The 25,880-nt window shown below is 32.6% G+C and overlaps 1 protein-coding gene across 4 annotated transcripts in view; it reads left to right on the top strand.

Annotated features, from left to right (window-relative positions):
• The window catches only part of LOC114332114 (heterogeneous nuclear ribonucleoprotein 87F), a 40,641-nt gene extending 15,021 nt beyond the window's left edge, over positions 1-25,620 (top strand). Inside the window, exons 2-8 of one of the 4 annotated variants that reach the window (XM_028281844.1) lie at positions 2,377-2,599; positions 8,186-8,434; positions 8,494-8,625; positions 11,658-11,822; positions 14,737-14,874; positions 14,932-14,967; positions 25,162-25,620. In XM_028281844.1, the coding sequence (XP_028137645.1) occupies positions 2,377-2,599; positions 8,186-8,434; positions 8,494-8,625; positions 11,658-11,822; positions 14,737-14,874; positions 14,932-14,967; positions 25,162-25,238 (1,020 nt within the window). In that variant the 3' untranslated portion in view covers positions 25,239-25,620. Of the gene's footprint in view, positions 1-2,376; positions 2,600-8,185; positions 8,435-8,493; positions 8,626-11,636; positions 11,823-14,736; positions 14,875-14,931; positions 14,968-25,161 lie in introns of all 4 variants that reach the window. The other 3 variants (XM_028281843.1, XM_028281846.1, XM_028281845.1) reach the window with 3 other exon arrangements.
• Positions 25,621-25,880: the final 260 nt, after the last annotated feature.

The raw sequence follows: 25,880 nt of genomic DNA, 5'->3' as shown, positions 1-25,880 counted from the left end.
CAATCGCGCCTAAAGAAGTATAACTTCAAAAATTATTAGTAATACAAAAAATCTAAAGAAGTAATAAAATGTACGTTTTGCTTTTCTGAATATTTTGGAATTTTTGTTTTCCTATTAGACAAAAATCGTTTATGCTATGGCTGTTCAAAGTTTGCATACACTCGGGATTAGTGGCTTGTTCAAGCCATTTTAACTACAGCCTTTTCAAAAATAAGCACTTTGAACCGCTGAGACTTACAGATCGTATAAAGAATAAATAAGCAAAGTAACTTGCGAAGCGGAAACAATTAATTTTATTTGATATGCTAATTAGGGGGTGCTGTTCGCGATTCTTTTTACCAAAAAATAAAAGGGACCAACAATATTTTGAGCGTAACTCACTTACTTTTAAGGTTAGAAGTTAAAAAAAAACAAAAAATAAACTTGTTTTTAAACACTTTAAAAAAGTTGAAATGATTGTTTCCCGAAAAGTGTTCCGTTTTTTGGTTATTTCTCGATGAAATATTCGATTTGGAATTTGGCGAATAAGAACCTACTTTTCATTAGCTACACCTTTGCTTGTACTGGATCTACAGACTTAATTAACATAGCCACCATTTTTTTCATTTTTTTATAAATTATATTTTTATTACGAATATTTTTTCGATAAATTACTTACTTTTTGAGTTATTTGCAAAAAACCGTCTAAAAACGTGGTTATTTTGTTTAAAAATGGACAAATTAACTCACAAATAACTCGAAAAGTATTGACTTGGTGAAAAAACTCTATAGAACAAAAGTTGCTTAGAATTAATCAGTTTATCGAATTCCGAACTTTTTTGGACATATATTTTTTCACCCCTGAGAAGAGGTGAACACCCCCAGGGAAAAAGTACACATCGGCACAATATCACTTTTTCTCTATGACTTATTAGCTATGTGTATGCCAAATTTCATGTCAATAAAAGCGGTTCTTTAAAATCTAGAAGTTTTGCAATATTTTACTGTTAAAGAACGCACTAAAAACGTAAACAATATAATTTGGACATTGCACATGAATGCCGATAATTTAACATAAATCCTTTGTTCTTTAATATCTTGTAATAACATGTTTGTAACAACGTGCATTGAGCCTGACCCAGAAATATAATTGCCGCTAAGAAAAGCATTAATTATATTCAATTCATTCGAATCAATTCATAGAGACAACATGTAGTCTCTTAATAATGATTAGCTTTCATACCTTGTAACTGTTTACATACATAAGTTTGTATTTGTCCCAGGTCAGAGTGTCATAAATAAGTGTGTATATTGCCTTTTGGGTCTATATTAATTAACTTAATATTAATTAACTATTAATTAATTATTAATTAATTGGGTCTATATTAAAACTCTTGTTTATTTATTTGTTGTTTGGCTAACATTATATTTACATCGAACAAACGGTGATTCAACCATAATTGTTTACAATAACATCACATTACCTATACCACTATGTACATTTGTACATCTCAAGTATCTAATAATAACTCTTATACTAAATATGGATACATCACGTTCCTAATTCATGGTCAAAAGTCAGTGTCTCCGTCTCGGGCTAATACCCTATGGGACCGTGCAAGTTCGTCAAAGCGACACCTATTTCTATGCTCTGCAACTTTATTCACACTTTTAATTATATTAGTCCTGGTTACTGGATAATTGTCAAGGCCATAGCCCAAAAAAATAATAAGAAAAAATAAGATTCAGGTTATGTTATTAAAACGTAAACAATTGTATGTAGTAAAAATTAAAATGCAGTACTGCAAGCAAAATCAAATTAATTAAATTTACCTTTATATAATAATTGCATATCATATCAATATTGTGGAGCAACATATAATTTTTCTTCTTCAATGACAGTAGATATGAAATGTACGTCAATTTGACAATTCCAATTAACAATATGAATTATTTAAGAAAGTTGCAATATTTCTCAATTTCTCCGCTATTCGCGCACAATCGTTTCATGTATTCCTTCCAAGTACTTGCACACTGCGAATATTATATTTTGATAAAATTATTTAAAACTTAAACATCTTTTATATAGATTGTCTCAACTATACTACAAGAGTGTCAGGTTAAATAAATTCATATCATTGTAAATTGGTGTTTCACTACAGACAGCAGTCCGAACGGCTCCGGCAACAATTCAAGGCTCAGCTAGAAGTTTACCTGTGCTGATCTTTTTCATTATTAGTCTGAGATGTTTGATATTTGTTGTTAGGTGTAGTTCTTTTTAAAACTTTTGTGAATGGATTTTAGGATTTTGTTAATAAATATTAATGTAAAAATCTGGAAATACTATAAAAAAAAAAGTATAATTAATTGAGTTACTAATAATGTATTTAATTTCAGAACCAAGAACCTGAGCAATTCAGGAAACTATTTATTGGTGGACTTGATTTCCGCACTACTGACGAATCTCTAAAGGAACATTTTGAAAAATGGGGTACAATTGTGGACGTTGTGGTAATGAAGGATCCTACAACCAAAAGATCAAGAGGATTTGGCTTTATTACGTATTCAAAGGCCCAAATGGTGGATGATGCTCAAAATGCCAGGCCTCACAGAGTTGACGGTTAGTAGAAATTATGTAGTTGTACAAAACATTTGCATTGCGATATGAAACTTTATAAGCTGTGAGACAAAACTGTATGAATGGTTTTGTGGCAAGTACTTAGGGCTCACAAGCTCCTTTTTTAAACTAATGTTGCCATTAAAATCAAATTAAAGCTTCATATTTATTTATTATTTATTTACGGACCGAAGTCCATTAGTACATGATACAATTAAAATTTTTTACAATTAAAAAGTCACACAAATTAGAAAAATAAGATCTAGTAGATACAAAATTGGTAAATACATAACAAACAATAATAAAGAATAAACTTACTTGCTCTCATTCAACAATTGAGAGCTAGAACATTTTGAAATTGACAAATACAACTTATCCTAGAACAAAGACAATAACAGTAGTTGACAAATCAGTCTTGAAATTAGAACATTAAGTTAAGTATAAATATAAATATAATTGTGTGGTAATATTATCTTAACATTCAACGTACCGAACTGATTAGCTGATTACATTCAATGTACTGAACATTCTATTGTTAATAACGTTAAATCCTTTTGGAAGTTTGTAAGTAGTAAAAGAGAAAATAACGCTATACCTAATACAATGACTCTTGGAGATCGTACTGCCTTCAATGGAACTGATATTGCTAATCTTTTTGCTAACCAATTCTCTTCCGTCTATACTAACCAATCCTTACATCCGCATGTAACCCAGATTTCACCTTTGGTTAATGTGTCTAATTATCACATTGAAATTTCAAAAATCTACGAAAAACTGTCTGAACTCAATACCAACAGAGGTCCTGGTCCTGATGGAATTCCCCCTACTTTCCTTAAAACATTCAGCTTCATTCTATCGCGCCCACTTTTTTGTATATTTAATAAGTCTCTATTAACAGGGGAATTTCCAGACTACTGGAAAAACTTATGTCACTCCAATATATAAATCAGGTCGAAAATCGGATATAGGTAACTATCGTCCCATTTGTATTCTTAGTGCTATTCCTAAAGTTTTTGACAGCATTATTTCCGATTATTTAAGTTATGACTTCTCACCAATTATAGGGGCCCAACAATTTGTTTTGTTTTGTTTTGTTTTTTTATTTCCACGGGACAAGCCCAATAAAGTTACAATTGTTTACAAATTTTGGAACAATTTAGTATACTAAATATAAGTCATATATATAACACATAAAATATAATAGTTAAAATAGAGTGAACATAAATAATATAAATTACATACAGAACAAATTAGAAACAGACTGGTAAAGGTGGACATAACAAAACAATTAAGAGGCAATATTAATTTGTTGTAAGTCGCGTATAAATTGGTTGGGTGTGGAACTTTTTTTTACATCCAAAATTTACATCCAAAAAATCAGCAGAATTGGGTCTCATAACATATGTTGATTTTTTGACAGATGCTCTTGAGAGGGGTTTACAAGTTGACTCTGTGTATACTGACTTTTCCAAAGCTTTTGACAAAGTTAATCATGAGCTCTTGATTCATAAACTTTATTTATATGGAGTTGATGACCTTATATTGAAGTGGCTCAAGAGCTATCTTACGCAAAGATCACAAATTGTTAGGGTTAATCATCACTATTCTTATACCATCTCTGTTACCTCAGGTGTACCACAAGGATCACACTTGGGACCTCTGTTGTTTAATATATTTATCAATGATCTAATACCCTGTTTCCAAGTAAGTGAAACTTTGTTATTCGCTGATGATTTAAAATGTTTTAAAATAATCACATGTGAGGCTGATTCACTTAGTCTACAAGGTGATATTGATCGCCTATCTAACTGGTGTATGCAAAATGGTATGTGTTTGAATGCATCCAAATGCCATATTCTTCGTTTCCATCGAACTCATCATCCAATCATCTTCGAATATAGTATAAATAATCTGACCTTACATTCTGCCTCTGAAACTAGGGATCTAGGTGTGATCCTTGACTCCGCCCTTAGCTATAAATCACACATTTCCAGTACAATACAGAAGTCTATGAAGATGCTTGGCTTTATAAAAAGAACCACCAGAGACTTTACAAACATCTCAGCTATTAAATCACTTTATTTCTCCCTGGTTAGATCTCATTTCGATTACTGTTCCACAATTTGGTCCCCCTATTATTATACTCATAAACTGAAACTTGAAGCTGTCCAACACAATTTTCTGAGATATACTGCTACTAAGATGCATGTATACTATGACTATTCTGTATTAGAGCGCATACTGAACTTACCTCTTCTTGAGGTACGCAGAAAACAAAGAGACTTACTAATTTTATTTAAAATTATCAACGGGCTGTGTAACTGCCCCGAGCTTCTCTCCAAAATATCTCTATTTGTCCCCAGTCGTTCGACTAGGCAGGTGCAAACCTTTTATGTCTCTTTTCATAGATTCAATTATTCTTACAACACATTTATTCCTAGAGCTCTTCGATTAGCTAACTCATTAAATAACCTCGAAATTTTTAATATATCAGTTTCCCGCTTCAAAAACCATATTTCTTCCCTAACTTTTTAATATTTTCGGTCAGAGCTTTTGTATTGTGGTTGGTGTTACATGACATGTATGTATTAGATAACTCAAAACCGTTATACCTTGGAACATTTCTGAATTGATTTAGGTGATATCTTTTGTTTGTAATTGTACTGACCTATATGTTATCTTATTCTTTTTTTTTCTTTTTTGTAACTGTACTACTCATAGAATTATTTTCTCTCAAACCACTTTGCTATGTTATATTATGATAATTTATGTTATATAATTGGTTAACATTAATGTTATATAATTGTATAATTATGTTATATAATTTAGAACACTGTAACATTTATATCTGAATAGGGCTTGCCCGTGAATAAATAAATAAATAAAACATTGTTTTTCAAAATATTTTTTTTGTAATATAATCAATAAAATCATGCAAAGGTATATGCCACCATCATCATCATCAATGTCGTCACAGCTCTTTATAAGCCAAAGCCTTCTTCAGAACAATCCTCCATTCGCCCCTGTCTCTGGCAGCTCTTTTCCATGCTCCAATTCCAATAGATTTTAAATCACTCTTTAGGTTGTTTTGGTACCTAAGTCTGTGTCTTCCTCTTGCTCATTATCCTATCGACCCTCTTCAGTCAAAAACTTTTCTCACTATGGCATCTTCCTCTCCTCTGATTACATGCCCTATCCATCTAACGTGTGCTACCTTAATGAATTTTACAACGCCAGGTTCTCCAAAACTTCTATACAACTCAAAGTTGTAACATCTGCGCCACAAACCTTGTTCTTTTATCTCTCCATTCTTAGGATTTTTCGCTCGAAACGTTTGAGCAGTTCTTGGCCATTCTGTATAAAGAACCCTGAACCATATGTTAGTCCTGGTCTTATTAGTGTTTTATAGAGAGTCAATTTAATTTTTCTGTGTAGTTTTGAGGCCATCTGTCTTCTTAAGACATAGTAACACTTATTGGCGAGCACTATTCTTTTAATTTCTTCACGGACATTGTTATCTTTAGTTAGCAACGAGCCTAGGTATATGAAGGTGTCGACACCTTTCAGTTCTAGGTCGTCAACTATTATTCTTGTAGGTGTCAGGTTGCTTGACCTAGTGCAACACATATTTGGTCTTTTGGACATTTATATTTAGTCCCATTCTCTGTGCAGATGCTCTTAATGACCGAAATGCTTCAGTCAGTGATTCTGTGGACCTACCTATGATGTCTATGTCATCTGCATATCCAACAATTTGTACTGATTTGTTAAAGATTTTGTATTAATCTGGGACTCTCGAATTATTTTTTCTAATGCCAGGTTAAATAAGAGACACGATAATCCATCACCCTGTCTTAGTCTATTTTTGCAATGGAAGGGTCTTGAGAAATCGTTTTAGATTTTTACCATGCTGTCTTCTCCTGTGAGTGTAAGTTCAGTTAATAGGGAACTTGCACATTTTTTTTATTACATAATAATGTTTAGTTTGTTATGGGAAGGGAAGCAGAACTATTCAGATGTTTCAAACTTAATTGTAATAAATCAATGTATATATAAAAGTATATATTTAGGTTAGCAAAATAAATATATGTATTTAGTTGTCGTGACACGTACAAAATATTGTTAAAATAATTTTTATACGTAAGTTAATTATTATAATCAACTATTCTAAATGGGAAATAAGCCACAATTTAACTAAAAAAATGATTTTATTAACGTTTCGACGTCCAAATCGGATGTCATTGTCAAAATACAAAAATTAGTCAGATTAAATAAATTATTAGAAAAAATTTTTTACTAAGCAACAACATTTTTGTTTAATTTAATAATATTTTGTATTTTGACAACGACATCCGATTTAGACGTCGAAACGTTAATAAAATCATTTTTTAGTTATATTGTGGCTTAGTTCCCATTTAGAATAGTTGATTACAAAAATGCCACAAGGAAATAGCTTCAGAACAAGTTAATTATTATTGTGAAAGCTTTAGGTCTTCCTTTTATTTTAATTTTGGACGGTAATACTATTTCACTTATAACTAAAAAATATATATTAATTTATAGTCTCTTAAATTTTTCATACTGTTTTAAAATGTTGTTAAACTCATTAAAACAAATAAATAATTGTACACACTGCATAGTTAATTTAAAAACAAACACTAAACAAATAAGAAATAAGAAATCTCTTCTTTACTAATCAATATTAAAATTAAAGTGTAAACACAACGCGATTAAACAAATTCCAACACTCTATCACTCTAATTTTTTAATTTCCGTACACGTTAGCGTGTACCTAGACACAGTGTTATATTTAGGTATATTCTTCTTCTCCTTCTTTAGTTTATTGGCCTCCACCTACTTGGGTATTTGGCCATCTCGTCGTCGGAGAATAAAGGAAAATATTTATATTCTAATGACATTTATCGTATGTCGTTGTAATAATATATACCAGTTTGTTGAGATTGGAGTTTGATACAGTTTTTGAAGAAAAGGAAAGACGGTTTACTATTGAAAATAAAACCATTTTGTAAAAGTACAAATTTTCTATGAATATTTCAAACGATCAAAAACACTTTTAACGTCACATAACTGTATTTTTTACTGACGTTTATGTCTAATTTAAAATTATATATACAATGGGTGTAGAATGTAAACATACAACCCTGTGACGTCACGACGCGTTTTGGGGTGGCTGGTATAAGTTGAATTTTTATTCGTCGTTAGGGGCAAAACGAAAGACAAACAAAACTTTTTTATCTTTGATACAGGTTCTAAATTATGTTCTGTTGTGATTTACATTTTTTTCGAATTTAAAATTTTATGCAAGTTCCCTATTCGACAAGATGAAGCAGTATTTGAAATTCTACCATAGCAAGTAGAAGTTTACCTCTATTAATTGAATCGTGTGAAGCTTTGAAGTCCACAAGTATGTGGTGGGTGTCGACTCCACATTAACATGATTTCACTTAAACTTGAATCTACTTTTATGTCCTAATCACTTGATATAATTTCCTATGAAGTTTTGTGCCAATATACTATAAATGATTAATTTTAGTCAAGTAATTACTTTTTTGTATTTATAATTAATAGGTAGAGTAGTTGAACCTAAGAGAGCTATACCAAGACAAGATATTGGTAGACCTGACGCTGGAGCAACGGTAAAAAAATTGTTTGTCGGTGGAATGAAAGATGATATTGAAGAAGAAGACCTAAAAGAGTATTTCACGAAGTTTGGTAACATTATGTCCGTCAGTGTTGTTTGCGACAAAGATTCTGGAAAAAAGAGGGGATTTGGATTTGTTGAATTTGAAGATTATGATTCTGTTGATAAAGTTATCTGTAAGTATGTTGAAATTATATTCATAGAATGGTTGTTAACGTTTGTTGTTTGTGTATAGTACAAAGAAGCCACACAATCAAAGGTAGGAATGTCGATGTTAAAAAGGCCTTGAGCAAATCAGAGATGGATCGTTCTGGAAATAGAGGAGGAGGTTCAATGGGTGGTGGCAGAGGTGGAAACTTCAACCAAGGTAAGCAGTGGATAAATAAATATTTTTTAAAACCATTCAAATATATTAGGCTGTTCAATAAGTTTTGCGGTTTGATAAGAAAAACACAATTTTATGATTTGAAATACACTTTGTTATTCATTATAATCTCCCTGAACATCAATACACTTTGTTATTCATTATAATCTCCCTGAACATCAATATACTTGTTCCAATTCAATCCCTGAAGTAAGAATCTGGTAGGGCTGCAAAAATACGTTTCCACAGCTGTTAGGGCCAAACCAAACGGGCCACTCTGCAACGCTACTTTGTGGATCCAGAGTGGCTGAAACAGGCGATTTTCTAGCGCCGGCGACTACGCTGCGAAGTGGATCGTTTGGAAGGGTGCGGCGTTTAATGTAATTAGTGAGAAAAAAAAGTAAGCTTATTCAAATGATTAAAAACTTGCCGGTTAATAACCTTTTAAAAAAGTGTGTTCGTCAAAGTCAGTGTTTCTAATGTCCATAGTTTTAAATATTTTATAAAATTTCTACCCTTTTGAAAAAATACCAATAACTCCATAAATGGAATTAAGAAGAACCAGACAAAAGCAGCTATATCACAGAAAGAAGCACATAAAAAGTTAACCAGTACATCTGAGATCCTACAGCCGTAAAATAGTTTGATACAATCTTCAACACAAAAAACACACACAAATAGTTAGATTCCCATTACAACTGAGTGAACCAGGTCCTGTTTTTAAGGAGATGATGACATTAAATATATGTATGTAAACATGGTAACTTGCAACCCTCTTTTAACTGATATCTTATCGTTTTGTTTTCTACAACAAAACCTTTTTTTGGCAGAGGATGGGACCCCACTATTTAACATAAATAAACAATCAAGATTGTGAGTATTTGTTTTGTTCAGTTCAATGATGGATTCAGACAAGGAAAGTCTTCTTTCTCGTCAGAATGTGTAATCAAATGTAAATATAAATAGAGAAAATATTGCTTACCGGATTTATTCTTTTCGATAGGGCTACCTTCTTTAAAATCAGGAACAAATAATTCAAAGATCTCGTCCTACGCTTTTCCTTTCAATGCCCTATAACTATACCCTCGGGTTGTTGTATTCCATAGCCGGTCTGTTTTGGAATTAAATTAAAAACCTTTCGGAATCAAAATTCATTTTACGTGCTCACCGTGTAAACTCTCGTCAATATTTGTGGCAGCTACAAAAGTGGTCCGTCTGAATGGGCTTTGCCACTAGTGGACGCCACTAGCAGTGAGGCTCGGCGACTGTGGCTGGCCACAGTCACTCGTCTGGGGTGCGACGTCCACTTCACATAAGAACCCACAGTCAATCATCGGAAGCTACTTTGTGGATCCACAGAGTAGCGCTGCAGAGTGACCCGTCTGGTTTGTCCCTTACAGTCTCATCATTGGATGAAAAACGTTTTCCATGCATGAATTTTTTTGGGTATTGAAACAGACGGAAGTCGCTAGGTGTCAAATCTGATGAATATGGTGGGTGCTCCAACAATTCGAACTTTATTTAATTCATGAATTTTAGCCATTGTTAGTGCTCATATGACACAGTGCATTGTCCTGATAAAAAAGGATTTTTTCTTCTTCTGCAAACAGGTCTTTTTTCACGAATGTTTTCCTTCAGCTCATCTAAAAGGTTACAATAATATTTAGAATTTTACCAGTTTGCAAGTAATCCTTACAAAATTTACAAAAATATTACAAAATTCCTCTCGCATCCCAAAAAACTGATGCTAATACCTTATTGGCCGATTTCTGGACAGGAACTCATTTTGGAACCGAAGAATCAGGATTACACCACTCTTTACTTCTTGTTTTGATTCAAGATGATGGTGATAGATCCATAATGATGAATCAACACACAGAATCTACTTTATTAGATTATACACTTGGTTTTAAACCATCAAAAAATAAAAATTCTATCACTGCACAATACTTGATTGCTTCCATTATATAAAAATACTGAGACACATCGATACTAAATGACAAACAAAAAATGAATTGACATATTGAAATGAAACTTCACACACGTTTAAATCAAGAGTGTACTAACATCACAAAATAAAATTAGGCTAGTAGCAACCCCTTTTCTTATCGAACAACAAAACTAATAGTTTTGGATCCTGCGTACCAAAAAAAAGATTATTAATAGCAAGCTGAAAATTTATTCATAGCTTAACAGTTTTAAGTTTATTCAATAGCTAATGTAATATAATATATGAAAAAATGTTTGTCTGACAAAACTGTTGGATATTTTAACCAGTCCCATATATAGAACATGTCAAATGACAGGAATTATGATGGTAATAAATACTGCCGTGCTTAGCAAGAACGCCGTATCTGCAGAGACATCACATTCGAGTAAAATCGATTTTAGTTTAAGAATTCGTATACAATTACACAGGATACGGCATAAAACGCGGTGTGTTTAATGGGTTTTGGCTTAACTTACGTCATTTTTAGTAAGCAAATGAGATAGATATGCACATTTGGGTTAGAAAAATGTAAAAATTTCATTTTTTCAGATTTTTGCAGATACGGCGTTTTTGCTAAGCACAGCAAAATAGCGTTACAGATTTTGAACATCGGACTATGAAAACTTCCCATGAATTTTGTCGGACAGAACTCCCAATTGATTTTTTAACCTTTCATTAAACTCTCATGCAAAAATCAAACTGCTATTTACCACCAATATAATTCCTGTCATTTGACATGTCCTACGTGTCGGACCTATTAAAATGCCTAACATATTTGTCGGACAAATATTTTTTTATATATTATAAAGTTTGCTATTGAATAAACTTAAAAACAACCTGCTAGTTTTCACAATCATAAACTTGTCAGGATGACACGTTTATCACATTCCACAATTAAAGCTTCCCCTGTTCCAGTGTTCTCATACTTCAAGCTTGCTATTAATACACTTTCATTTGGTACGCGGGATCCAGGACTATTATTGAACAAATACATACAAATTACAAATATATATGTTCAATTTAGACAACTTGCGTCATATAATAGGTGGCGGAGGTGGAAACTGGAACCGTGGAGGTGGAGATTGGAATCAAGGCGGAGCAGGAGGTTATGGAGGAGGTGGCGGTGGTGGACCCTGGTCTCAAGGACCATGGGATAATAGCCAAGGTGGGCAAGATGGTGGCCAAGGAGTATCCGGAGGATGGAATCAAGGTAATTTAAAATTTTCCTAAATGTAGAATATGCCATCATCAATAGTGCTACAGCCCTATAAAAGAGCTTCGACTTTCCTAAGTCTATTACGCCAGTCAATTCTATTAGTGGAGTCACTGAAGGTTTTCACCTCCGATTTCGTTGAACCTTCATCGATTTGCATGAAAATTGGTGAGTAGTTAGAAGATACTTCAAGGAACAAAGGTGACATGATGCCAACTTGCGCTTTTACCCTGGGGGTGGATGCCACCCCTTCTCGAAGGTGAAATTTTTTTTATTAAAAATAATACCAGAAATCGATAGAGGGGCAACTTCTAAGCAAAATTTGTTATATAAAGTTATTAACATAAATCAATACTTTTTGAGTTATTAAGTATCAAAGATATTATTTTTACAAAAACTATAACCTTTTGTAAAAAAGCTATTATTACCAAAATTAAAGATAATAAAAAATTTAATACACTCCCCACTTAAAGAACTAAACTAATGTTATTCAAAGTGAGTTATGGGTAATTGAGTGTATATTTTTTTCGACGAGTACTGAAATCTAAGTATTCAAGCTTACATAACGGGAAAACGATGCATTTTATATAATATACTTATTAAGCACTTGTCAAAGTACTTTGGAATACCTATCAAATGAGCTCCAGTAGAAGTTAATAGCATCAAAATTAAGCAAGTTATGATGAAAATAAGAGAACCCTTTCGATTTTTTTAGGAAAAAGTGAAAAATAAAACATACGCCATTTCCACAAAAATTAAAATTGTAGTAATCCTCACAAGAATTTCTTTAGGTTAACATAGTTAATGATTTCAACAATTTTGACCGGTTTAGAATGCATGTTTTTGAAAAAAAAAAAGATATAATTTAAAAAAGTCAGAATTTTTAAAATTATCATACTTTTCATTTTCTTTTGATAATAACTCCAAAAATGCTCAATATACGTAAAAAAACATATATAACTAAATTTTAGCTTGTTCTGTTCCGAATACGTTATCCATTTTACTATTTCCGTAGAGTAAAAAATAACCCAGATAGAAACGTTTAATATTTCAATTTTTCTGTGAGAACCATGTAACCGGGGCCATTTAACCTTTTATTTTAAAAAAAAGTAAGAGGTCTAAAAGACTAATTTTGACGTTTTTTTAATAGCTCTTAGAATCAACTTTTAATTAATTTTTAGGTGAACCTTATATCTTAAAAATTAACGGAGTTATTTACAAAAAAAACTAACATTTTTTGGAAAAATTTTTAAAAGATACATTTTGAAACATTTTTGGTGCATAAATTTTAATGCTATCAACTTGTTCAAGGGCTTGTTTGATAGATATTTCTATGAACTTTGACGAAATGTTTAATAAGTTTATGTTATAAAATGCACCATTTTCCCTGTATTTAAGCTTGAATACTTAGATTTAGGTACTCGACGAAAGAAATATACGTTCAATTACCTATAACAACTCACTTTTAGTTAACATTGAAAGGTTTTTCTAGTAAGGAGTTTATTTGATTTTTTATTAGCCTCAATTTTGATAATAATAACTTTTTTGCAAAAACTTTTAGTTTTTGAGTTATTTATGAAACATCGGTTAAAAACATACATTTTTCTCACGAAAAATTAAAATCTTTGATCTTTAATAACTCAAAAAGTTTTGATTTATTTTAATAAATTTATATAACAAATTTTGCTTATAATTTGTCCCTCTATCGAATTATGTGGGGTTATTTTTAATATAATAATTTTCACCCTCGAGGAGGGGTGGCATCCACCCCCAGGGTAAAAGCGCAAGTTGGCGCCGTGTCACCTTTGTTCCTTGAGATATCCTCTAACTACTCATCAATTTTCATGCAAATCAATGGAGGTTCAACGAAATCGGAGGTAATAGCTCATATCCACCTTCAGTGACTGCACTATATTCATTGTCACCTGTTGCCAGTTTGATGCGCCTATTTTTCTATCATTCTCATCTACACCATCCTTCCATCTGAGTTTTGGCCTACCATTATTTCTACTTCCCACAGGTTGTGACATAAGGATTCTTCTATGAGGGTTGTTCTGCTGTGATCTTGCTAGATATCCTGCCAATCTTAGTCTTCCTATTTTTATGAGAGATAGTATGTCTTTAACACCAAATATGTTTATTTCTGTGATATATCTCGTTTTGTACCTCCTCCTACAAACACCATTTTCACAGATGCCACCGAATATTCCTCTCAGGATGCTTCGTTCAAATATAAGCAGAAGGCTTTCATCTGCCTTGGAAAAGGTCCATGTCTCTGATCCATATGTCAACACTGGTTATACAAGGGTTTTGTATATGGTTATTTTTATTTTTTGGTTTAAGTTTCTGCTTCTCATATGTCTTAATCAGTCCAAAATAGCATTTGTTTGCTAGGATTATTCTTCGCTTGATTTCTTCCGTCATGACGTTCTCCTTGGTGATCAGGAAGCCCAAGTATGTGAATTTGTCCACCACTTCAAAGGAGTTATCAACCGTGAATTGGTGACCGATGTTTCTGGCTCCATTGTTGGGTGTTGATGCCATCATCTTAGTTTTCTCCTCTTTTACTTGCAGGCCCATATTTTTTGAAGCATTTGAGAAGGTTGTATACATTTCTTCTAGCTTGCGTGTTGTTCGGGCTACTAGGTCCACATCATCTGCATATGCCAAAATTTGGAATGATGTATTAAACATTTTTCCTCAGTTGTCTATTCGGACATTTTGACTTTTCCAGAGCTATGTTGAAAAGGAGACACGCCCGCATCTCCCTGTCGCAGCCCAACATGCGTTTCAAACGTCTGTGATTGTTCGCCCTGTATTTCGAATATTGCAAACAAACTTTACGCATTGTAGCCTTAACCCATCTTATCAGTAATGTAGAATATGTAACAATCACTTCAATTTTATACAGGTGGATACAACAATCAAGGAGCAGCAGGACCATGGGGACAAGGAGGACAAGACAACTTTGGTAACAACTATCAGCAGAGTTATGGAGGTGGGGCTATGAGAAACAATTTTCAGCAACCAAGACCCGGACCATACAATAGTGAGTAGTTGCTATTTTTCTAATGATATTTTCTAATCTTGTGTTATGTATGTTAAGATTCGTCAAATTCTGGAAATAGGGACAGTAGTGAGAGTGAGTATCTACAAGATTGAAAGCAGTGTGTAGTAAATAATATCACCTAATATCAGTCAATCAAGTTGACATTATTAAACTGTTATAAAGTAAAATGTCAGACTTCATTGTTCTGACAAACCAATTCTAATATTGTTACTCTGCAAGTATAATTAATTCTATAAAATTTAAATTTTTCAACAAATCCAGTTATCTTAATTTTGGTAATTTGGTATTTTCATTAGTATAATTGATTTGTTTTGACTAATAAAGTGATTCAAAATAAACCAATATATCGTCGTCGTGGATGTGAAGAAAACTAACCCACATTTTCTCCAAAATGAGTAATGCAGCATCGCAATCAGAAAGAAAGGTTCCATGTTGTAGTGAAGAGAGCTAAGTGAATATGTTGTTTCCTTCAAAATGGAACATTTCCAAAACATGGAACCTTTCTTTCTGATTGCGATGCTGCAGTTGTTAACTCATTTTTGAGAAAATTTGGGTAAGCTGTCTTCACATCCATGGATCCTCGACGACGATATATGAAATTTTTCTTTTGTCCAATCATTTTTTCACTTTCTTTTGATGAAAAAAAAAGATCCTTAACGTTTCAGCTTTTAAAAAAATTTTTTGTGGTTGCTCAATATTTTTTTTCAAAAATCGCGGTATTTTTCATTTTTTTTTTTTACTAAAAGAATTAAAACATTTTCATAAAAACGATTCAGGTGGTTCTTAGAGGCTTTTATTCCGGCATAAATTACAGTATTTGGAGTCTATATTCAAGATAATAGTACAAAAAAAATATTATAGAAAGTAACTGAAAATAGTTCATTTTACGTAATTTTCATGGAAAATAAACTTCATTCTTAGCCTTGAAATCATACAACTCAGAGTTTTACGTTAATTTCAATTTGCTAACGTTAAAATTACAAATAATTTGTGGTAAATAAAGGGTAATTTCCCTTAAATAAGGCAGTTCGTTAGTATTTGGTTCAGAGTTGTGACCACATAGCTCCATTGATAAAGTCTATGAGGCAGAAATAGCTATCTAGAGACGGTGGTCCACCTCTGAATCAAATAAAAACAAAACTGCGTTTCCCCTTTTTTAAAATTAGAGTTCTTTTGATAAACTTTCAATAAAAGTATGAAGTATCGTATAGAATAGAATAGAATAGAATAGAATAGAATAGAATACTTTATTGGTATAGCTTTACAGCTGCCATCATAAAGATGGATATACACGTCAGATATACAACACAATATAGTCACAGACACATAATCAAATACCTATACATACACTTAAATTTTAGATTTAACATAATGTACATTGATAAATATGAAAATTATTAATATTAGACAGAACTCATAACAGCAATCTAGTTGCTAAGTATTCTTCTACACTGTAGAATGCATGTTTACATAGTATACTTTTCACAACTCTTTTGAATTTCACCGGATGCAAAGATCTAACTTCATTTGGAAGATGATTATATAGCCTGACCCCCACATAATCTGTGGACTTCTCAAATTTGGATAGTTTGTGACCAACAGTAACAAACTGATTGGCATTCCTAGTTGAGTATGCATGTAAATCAGAATTTCTCTTGAATGAATGTAAATTATGCTTAATATACAATATGGATTTCAAGATATATATGGAAGGCAACGGTAAGATATTGTTATTAATGAAAACTTGCTTACAAGTATGCCCAAAAGGAATATTGAAGATAAGTCTAATAATTCTCTTCTGTTTAATAAACACTGTGTCTGATTTTGTGGAATTACCCCATAACGTAACATTATAAGTAAGGTGACAATAAACCAAAGAATAATATACATTAATGAGAGTTTCAATACTGAGTGTTCTCTTCAACTGTACTAAAGCATAGAATGAACAATTTAGTTTCTTATTAACATATTCAACGTGAACATCCCAACTCATAAACTGGTCCAAGAATACACCTAAAAATTTTATGTTTGGAATATTTACAATTTCAGGAATAGACACAACTGGCATATTTCGTTTGCATCTAAAATGTATATACGATGTTTTATCAATATTCAGTTGTAGCAAGTTTTGTGTACACCATGTTTGGAATAATCTGATAACCCTTGACACTCTATTTTGAAGCTCTACGTATGTATGTGCTGATACAATCACAGATGAGTCATCTGCGTACATTACAATGTGGTCATGAGTAATATGATCGGGTAGGTCATTGACAAAAATAAGAAATAGCAGTGGTCCCAACACAGATCCCTGCGGCACTCCTACATCTACACTGAAGATGTCTGACCTTTCCTTGTTTAATTCAACATAGAATTTCCTCTCCAGAAGATATGAGTTCAATAAATTTAACATGTTACCTCTTATTCCGTGGACATACAATTTGTTAAGGACAAATTCAAATTTAAGACTGTCGAATGCTCTGGAAAGATCAAAGAAGATACCCACTACAAGAAGACCATCATCAAGATGCCTATAGACAGATTCCATAAATACTTCAGTAGCCCCCTCTGTTGATCTTCCGGATCGAAAGCCATGCTGTTCTGAACACAGTGCATTATTTTTGTCCAAAAACTGTATGATCCTAGTGTAGTAAGCTCGTTCAAAAATTTTTGAAATTACATTTAACAAAGAAATAGGTCTATAATTATCAATACAAGTGTGATCGGATTTTTTATATACTGGAACAATTTTACTTAATTTTAGGTTTTCAGGAAATTCACCTGTGTTGTATACTAGGTTAATTAAATATGCCAGCGGTTCTGATATAACATCCTTGATGTGTTTGATCATTCTTGTGTTTAATTCATCATTTCCAAAAGAATGTTTATTTTTAAGACCACAAATAATATCAAGAACTTCATCAGATGTTACTGGAAAATAAACAAAACTGTCTATAGTCCACCTATGTGATAAAGTACAGTTTTGAGGGTTATTGTCAAGCCTATTTTTTAGTGCATTATTTTTGTCATTGAAATGGCATGCAAAATATTGAGCTAAATTTTTATCATCTGATATTAGTTTGTCTTCAATTTTGAGTTTAATTTTATTAGTACTTTGCTTTCTCCCTATAGTTTTATTTACTATACTCCACATAGTTTTTTGTTTATTATTACTACTTATAATTTGAAGATAATTGAATTCCCTTTTCTTTTCAGCAATAAGATTATTGTATTCCTTCTTGGTAGCTTTATACTCATTCCAGATGTTACTATTATTAGAGTTTTTAGCTTCATTAAATAGGTTTTTTAATTGTTTACTCCTAGCATATATGTCATGATCAACCCAACCTTTACTTTTATGCACGTCCTTACCTATTTTACTTTTAAGGGGACAGTTTGAAGTAATAGCAAAGTTTAAAGTATCCATAAATTCGATAAAAGCGTTATTAATATTACTTTCATTGTATACCTCGTAAAAACCAATCCTCATCAAGTCTTGTTTTAGGATGTCTAAATTATTATCATTTAAACACCTAAAACACTGCTGTTTTATATTAGATTCCATCCTATCCTGATTACGACTTACAACAATGTCAAAAATAATGGCAAGATGGTCACCCATATTGGGTTGATTGACTTGACAAGTATGATTCATAGTGATATTATTAGTAGCAATGTAGTCAATTTTTGTTTTAGTTACTTTATTGTTATTCATGAAAATACGTGTTGGTATATTTGGGATATTAAGAGACAAACCAAACGATTGAAAAAGATCATCTAATCGAAGTTTTTCATTGCTCTGAATTAAGTAGTTGATATTAAAGTCTCCACAGAGATAAATTTTATCAACACGGTTGTGAAAATGACCTAAAATATTAAAACAATTATTTATAAAAGAATCTAGATTGCTGTTAGGCGTTCTGTACACATTAATGACTAGAAATTTACAGTTACTGATTAAAATAGTCACAGCACAACATTCAAAGCTTTCTTCCTCAGAGAATTTACGGCAATCAACGACTGAGACTGCATACTTGTCTGTCCCAGATTTAGATAAAATAAGAGTTCCACCATGTATTTTATTTTTTCTAGTAAAATGGGTTACTAAAGTGTACCCTGGGATATAAATAAGATTAATATTATCCTCATTACACCAGTGCTCCTGAATACATAGAATGTCAGGTTTTTCAGCATTAGAAAAAAGCTCAAGATTTAAAAGTTTGTTTGTTAAACATTGTACATTAACCGAGATTAACTTCAATTTAAAGTCATTTACTATACGTGAAATAGTTGTATTGCTTGAGGACCCACCTAATGCGACAGCGTCCTCCTCATCTTGAAAAACGAGACTAATGCTCCACTGGGCCAGATTTCTCGCTTCCATGCATTCTTAATTAAGTCTCGTCTAATGGTCACTTTCATGGATGCATATATGTCAGGTTTTTTGGACTGATGGATTTCGCATTTTACGCCATCTAAATGATTTTCCAGGAACTTTTCTAATTGCTCCGGTTTTGTGTCAGGCTTTAGGCGAGTCACATGTAGGTTGATCATTTGTGGAACAGCCTCAATGTTGCAAGGTGACTCGGTACTTCCAACTAAGAACTTCCTCTTTTTTCTATGAGCTACCTGTGTCCACGCACAGGTAGCTCATATAAAAATATACTTAAAGTACAGAGCCAAATTCGAATTCAAAACGCACTAACAGATACAATACATGTTAGAACGGGCCTACGACAGGGAGGTGCCCTATCCTGTATTCTATTCAACATCGCATTAGAGAAAATAATTAGAGAGTCAAAAGTCAACACCAGAGGAACAATAATAACAAAAAGTGTACAAATATTGGCATTTGCAGATGATGTTGATATCATAGCTAGAAGCAAAAGAAAAATGATAGAAGCATTTAATGCGATAGAAAGAGCGGCACAAAACATTGGCCTAAATATTAATGAAATAAAAACCAAATACATGAAGGTCAGCAAATCGACAGGCCAAAGAAACCTACAGAATCTGACAATAGGAGACTATAACATCGAAAGTGTAAAAAATTTTACATATCTAGGTTCACTAGTCACCGCAGATAACAATGTCAGAGAAGAAGTCAAGAGAAGAATACATATTGCTAATAAAACATATAATGGACTAATTAAACATCTAAGATCTAACAACATCACGAGAAAAACCAAATGCAAAATATACAAAACCCTGATAAAACCGGTCCTTATATATGGATCAGAGACATGGACACTGTCGAAAAGCGATGAGAACTTATTAAGTATGTTTAAACAAAAAATCCTCGAGACACATATATAAGGGGGTGAAAGAAAATGCCGTATGGCGCAGAAGATATAATTTTGAACTATACGCAGCATACAACGACCCTGACGTCATAACATCCATAAAAATCGGACGTCTGCGCTGGATGAACCATGTTGAACAGATGTTGGAGACCGAAACACCAAAACATATAATGAGGCAAGCACCAGTAGGGAAAAGGTCAAAGGGAAGACCCAAACTTGGATACGTGGAACAAGATCTGAAAACACTTCAGATTACCCACTGGAAGAACAAAGCAAAGAACAGAACAGAATGGAGGAAAATCCTAGAACAAGCCAGGACCCAAAAAGGGTTGTCGGGCTACTGATGATGATGATGATCGTATAAAAATAGTTTTTATTTATTGCACAGAGTCCTGAATTTGCTAAAAAATGACACATACAATTTCATCAATTCTGAGGGACTCCATTAATACAGAGATAATTATATTCTATTCTAGATCCTATTCAATATAATTTTTTTATATCATATCCATGTCAAAGAGTAATTTTACCATGAGAGCAATTTTTTAACCCTTTGTACCCAGTTAGAGAAATTAAAAAGAAAAACCTTTCAAATTATTAAAAAATCGATACAAAGAGGTTTCCGAATAAATATATGTTTCTAGACCCTTTTAAAGATTTTTTTCATTTAGTTTGATGATATTCAAAAAAAAACTTAAGAAAAAGTAAAGGAGAAGAAAAAGTAAAGGAGCTGAAATACAAAGAATATGACTATCTGTTTATTCAAAAAACCGAAAAATAACGCGATTTTTGCAAAAAAAATTGTTGAACGACTTCTAAATAATTTTTTTAAGAGCTGAAATTTTCAGAATCTTATATTTAAGAATAGAATAAGAAAGTGAAAAAATGATTGGGCAAAAGATAAATAATATATCGATTTATTTTGAACCACTCCACTAATAAACCATATATGTAGATGCCTAAAGTACTATATAAAGGTACGATTCTGACATCGATTGCAGGCGATTACTGGAGACGACAGTTGAAGATGTCACCGTGACAGACGTCACTACTTTGCACTATTAATTTGTATGTGACTGATTCCAACATCTGACTGCAACTGCTGTCCGGCAGAACGTCAGTTGCTAATAATTATACAAGTTAATAGTGCAAAGTAACAATGTCTGTCATGGTAGCAACTGTAACTGCTGTCTGCACTCGATGTCGGAATCGTACCTTAAGCCATACAAATTTTGCTATAGGTAATCATTGAATAATGTACTTAGTGATATTATTTAATACACAATGATTATAATCATGAAATGAGTGCAGTAAAAGAATGTTCACATACCTCATAGAGCTGCACATTAGAGAATTGATGATTGGCAGTAGTACTTCTGAGAAACGATAGGTCTAATTCGTTAAGAGAAGTATATGCATGTTTTCTTGATTTATTTTATTAGTTTATCTTTGAATTGTGATAATATGTTAGTAAAACTATGATCACAGGTAACAGCACTCATCAAATAGTGTTGTTATCTGTGGTTGCAGTTTTAACAACAAAAAGAATTAAATCCACGAGGAAATTAAATTCCTGCAGCTGGCTGTATACCATGAATCACAAAAAATGATTAAATTTGTTTGTAAAAGGTATATATTTATAAAATCCCGAAAAAGGGCTACATCAAAACAAACATTTTCGGAGTTACAATTCCATCATCAGGTTTTATTTCAGGTTAGCATACCTGAGCCATCAAGATATTAGGGTGAAAACCCTTTACAATCTGACAAACGAGTCCTGGCAGCTGACCTTGCCCGAAAATACACAGTGATAAATGGACAATACGATAAGGTCTCGCTTGCCCGATTGTAAATGCGTTAAAGTTTATAAAAAATGTACATAATGTTGTAAATTAATATGAGTTTAAAATTTTCCTGGATTTACCTTCAGGCAACATATAACTTTGCCTCATGTGGGTTGCAATGTCCAGAGGATAGAACCTCTATTGACGGACTTCAAATGTAGTGATGTTGAAAAAGTAATTATTCGTTACATAGTACTCGTTATTTAAGAATACCGAAAGTAACGATTACTATACATAGCGGCAAATCGTTACTTTGATTACTCTGATTACTTTGTACCAATCGTATCAGAGCGAGTAACGACTACTGTATCTACTTTGATTACTCTGGTTACTTTGTTACTTCGTACCAATCGTATCAGAGCGAGTAACGACTACTGTATCTACTTTGATTACTCTGGTTACTTTGTTACTTCGTACCAATCGTATCAGAGCGAGTAACGACTATTGTATCTACTTTGATTAGTTTGTTTACCCTGATTACTTCGTAGCAATCGTATCAGAGCGAGTAACGACTATTTTATCTACAACCAGTACACTTGATTACGGTTACAGCGAGTAACGGACGGGGCCGGTATTTTACGAGTGTTATCGAATATCGTTATCGGTATGAAGCGTTTTAAGGGTGTGAGGGTGAGGACTGAGAAATACGATTCTCGATATGATTACCGGTACTCAAATACAAAAGTAGCAAAAGTAAATCAAAGTAACGAATACTGTAAATGATTACTTGTTATATCGGAATACCTATACAAAATACCTATCTACCGAGAAATACGATTTTTGATATGATTACCGGTACTCAAATACAAAAGTAATCAAAGTAACGAATACTGTAAATGATTACTTTATACAAAAGTAACGATTTGTAACGATTACTCGAAAGTAACTATAATCAATATCACTATTCAAATGGCACCCTGCCATTTGAAAGTTGCCACTGCAGAGTTGCCATTTCAAGTCCATCAATGGAAGTTCTATCCTCTGGACACGGGAACCCACAAGAGGCAAAGTTATATGTTGCCTGAAGTAAAAGGCAACATCGTTTCCTACATTCATTTTCCATCAAGGAAAATTTTAACCATCCTGTTAATTTAACAACATTATGTACATTTTTTATAAACTTAACACTTTTTAAGGGTTTTTACCCTAATCTCCTGTGTTTAATCATTGTTTTCGGTTACGATTGTTCCCAAGTATGTATACCTGTTTATTTTTTTAACAAGTTCGTCTCTAATCCATAACATCTCTTGTTGTTTTTGCAATGAACATGAATTTCGTAATTTTGGTATTTAAAGTAAGTCCGGCCTCTTCGATACCATGTACAATATTATTCATCAGAACCTGTTTTTCTTCAACCGACTCTGCAATTACAATGTATCATCAGCGTATGTGAGTTATTTAAATGTTTCCAGTTGACTTTAATTCCAGTTGATGTTTCCTTTCTGAAGTGTGTCCCAATAATTGTCAGCACCGTTCACTGTTAAACACTTGTATTTTTGAGTTTTCATCCATTTCAATACATTCATTGACTTCAGTTCTTTAGTTTGAAGCTTCTCAATTTTCGTTTTAATGACTGCGTTCACCAGATGCAAACACATTCACAAATGTTTGCGCTTTGATTCTAAACTTGTTGACAGCGAACTGAACGGTTGGTTGTTTAGGTTAAAATTTGACATTTTGCTTGCTTGGTTTGAACGTAACCTAAAATAAATTTTCTCAATAAATACGTTTTTGAATTTATTTTTTTTATTAAAGGAAAAAAGAAAATTTATTTAATAGATAATAACGTAGCAGAATGTCTTCAGTAGCCTTTATTTTATATATAAAACCCTTATCAATATATTTTACAATATATACAATTTAAATTCCCGCCATATTTCAACACGTTTGCAAAGTTCAACTTAAATATCTTATGTTTGCAAAAATGGCGACCGCTTTCCAAACATGTTTGACGTTAGCAAGTCGTTCAGAACCATAAAGCGCAAACTGATTGCCAACGTTTGCATCTGGTGAACGCGCCCATTGATGGAAGATCAGTATGTTTGATGCTAATAGTCCTGGATACCGCGTACCAAAAAAAGTTTATTAATAGCAAGCTGAAAATTTTGTTCATAGCTTAACGGTGTTGAGTTGGACAAACTTTGATGTATGGGAATAGTAGAACAGGTGAGGCTTTAATAGTGGAACGTGATAAACGTGTCATCCTGATAAGTTTATGATTGTGAAAACTAGCAGGTTGTTTTTAAGTTTATTCAATAGTTAATGTTATATAGTATATGAAAGTCCGACACGTACAACATGTCAAATGACAGGAATTATGTTGGTGATAACTAGCAGTCTGATTTTTGCATGTGAGTTTAATGAAAGGTTAAAAAGATCAGTTGGAAGTTCTGTCCGACAAAATTTATGGGGCATTTTCGTAATCAGCATTTTTGTTTATGTATATCTTACAGGTTTAGAACGTCAGACTACAAAAATGTCCCATGAATTTTGTCGGACAGAACTTCCAATTGTTTGTTTTTCTCTTTCATTAAACTCTAATGCAAAAATCAGACTGCTAGTGATCACCAACATAATTCCTGTCATTTGACATGTTCTACGGATCGGACTTGTTAGAATGTCCAACATTTTTGTAGGAAAAATATTTTTTTTATGTATTAGTATAACGTTGGCTATTGAATAAACTTACAACTTTCACAATCATAAACTTGTCAGATTCACACGTTTATCACGTTCCACAATTAAAGCTTTCTCTGTTCCAGTATACATCAAAGTTTGTCTATTCAACCTGTTAAGCTTTGAACAAATTTTCAGCTTGCTATTAATAAACTTTTTTTGGTACGCGGGATCCAGGACTATAATAGGTTTGTTCTAGCATCAGTTTCAAACGGTTTGAAACCATCAGTGAATAGCGGACCAGCGCGAGTAGAGGGGATAGCACTGGTGACTGTATTATGTTCTCTCACTGACCAACTGTTTGCTGACAGTTTCTGACTAGTTTGACTGTTTGCTAGAACAAACCTAATGTTTTATTTGTGAAATACTTGTAATGATTTTTTCATTAATACCTTACATGAAGTAAAGTATTCAGTCTTGAATCTTCACTGTTTGTATTGCAGATACAGGAGGTGGCTATGGTGGTGGTGGTTTCAATGCCGGCAACCAAGGCGGTCCAGGAGGCAACAGGAGATATTAAGACGTAAGTGCACCGATACACTGCAGAAGTTGTTTCATGCTAAAAGTATATCGATGCAGTGCAAGTGTACCTCATATCGCATAAGCAAAAATTCATCCACTCATTTTATAAATCCACAAATTACTAGGGAATTTAGAGTTTCGTCAGTCAGTGTTAGGAAATCTTAAAAAGTGACAGCATAGACTTTCGTTTAGTGTTTTCGGTTAATTTTTAAGGAACTTTTTGATAATGCAGATTTAATTTTAGAATGTCGTATAACTTACTTAAGGTAGTAGTTTTGTATTGTGTGACCTATTAAATTTTGACTCTACCTCTATCGAGATAGGTACGTAGGTTAACTGTTGTATTGTATTTTCAGATTAAAGATATGTAGTAAACATAATTTCTATTGTTTTTATCGAACTATAGTTATATTAGGTAACAGAATAATTGTAGAGTTATGGATACAGGATCAGGTAGGATACTTTATTGTCAAGTTAATTCAAAACACACAGATTTAGACTATATTGCATTAATGACTATTCTTCTTGGTTTAATAAGTAATAATTTCATAGTATTGACTATTTTTGTCTTTTTTCATCTTCTTTCTTAATATTTCCAGTTTTTTACATGTTGTATCCATGCTGTTTTCCACATTCTTCG

Source organism: Diabrotica virgifera, chromosome 2 (assembly GCF_917563875.1).
Source record: "Diabrotica virgifera virgifera chromosome 2, PGI_DIABVI_V3a".
NCBI classification, from domain to species: Eukaryota; Metazoa; Arthropoda; class Insecta; order Coleoptera; family Chrysomelidae; genus Diabrotica; species Diabrotica virgifera.
The sequence above is the reverse complement of the archived record's forward strand: the minus strand, read 5'-3'. Positions and strand labels throughout refer to the sequence as shown.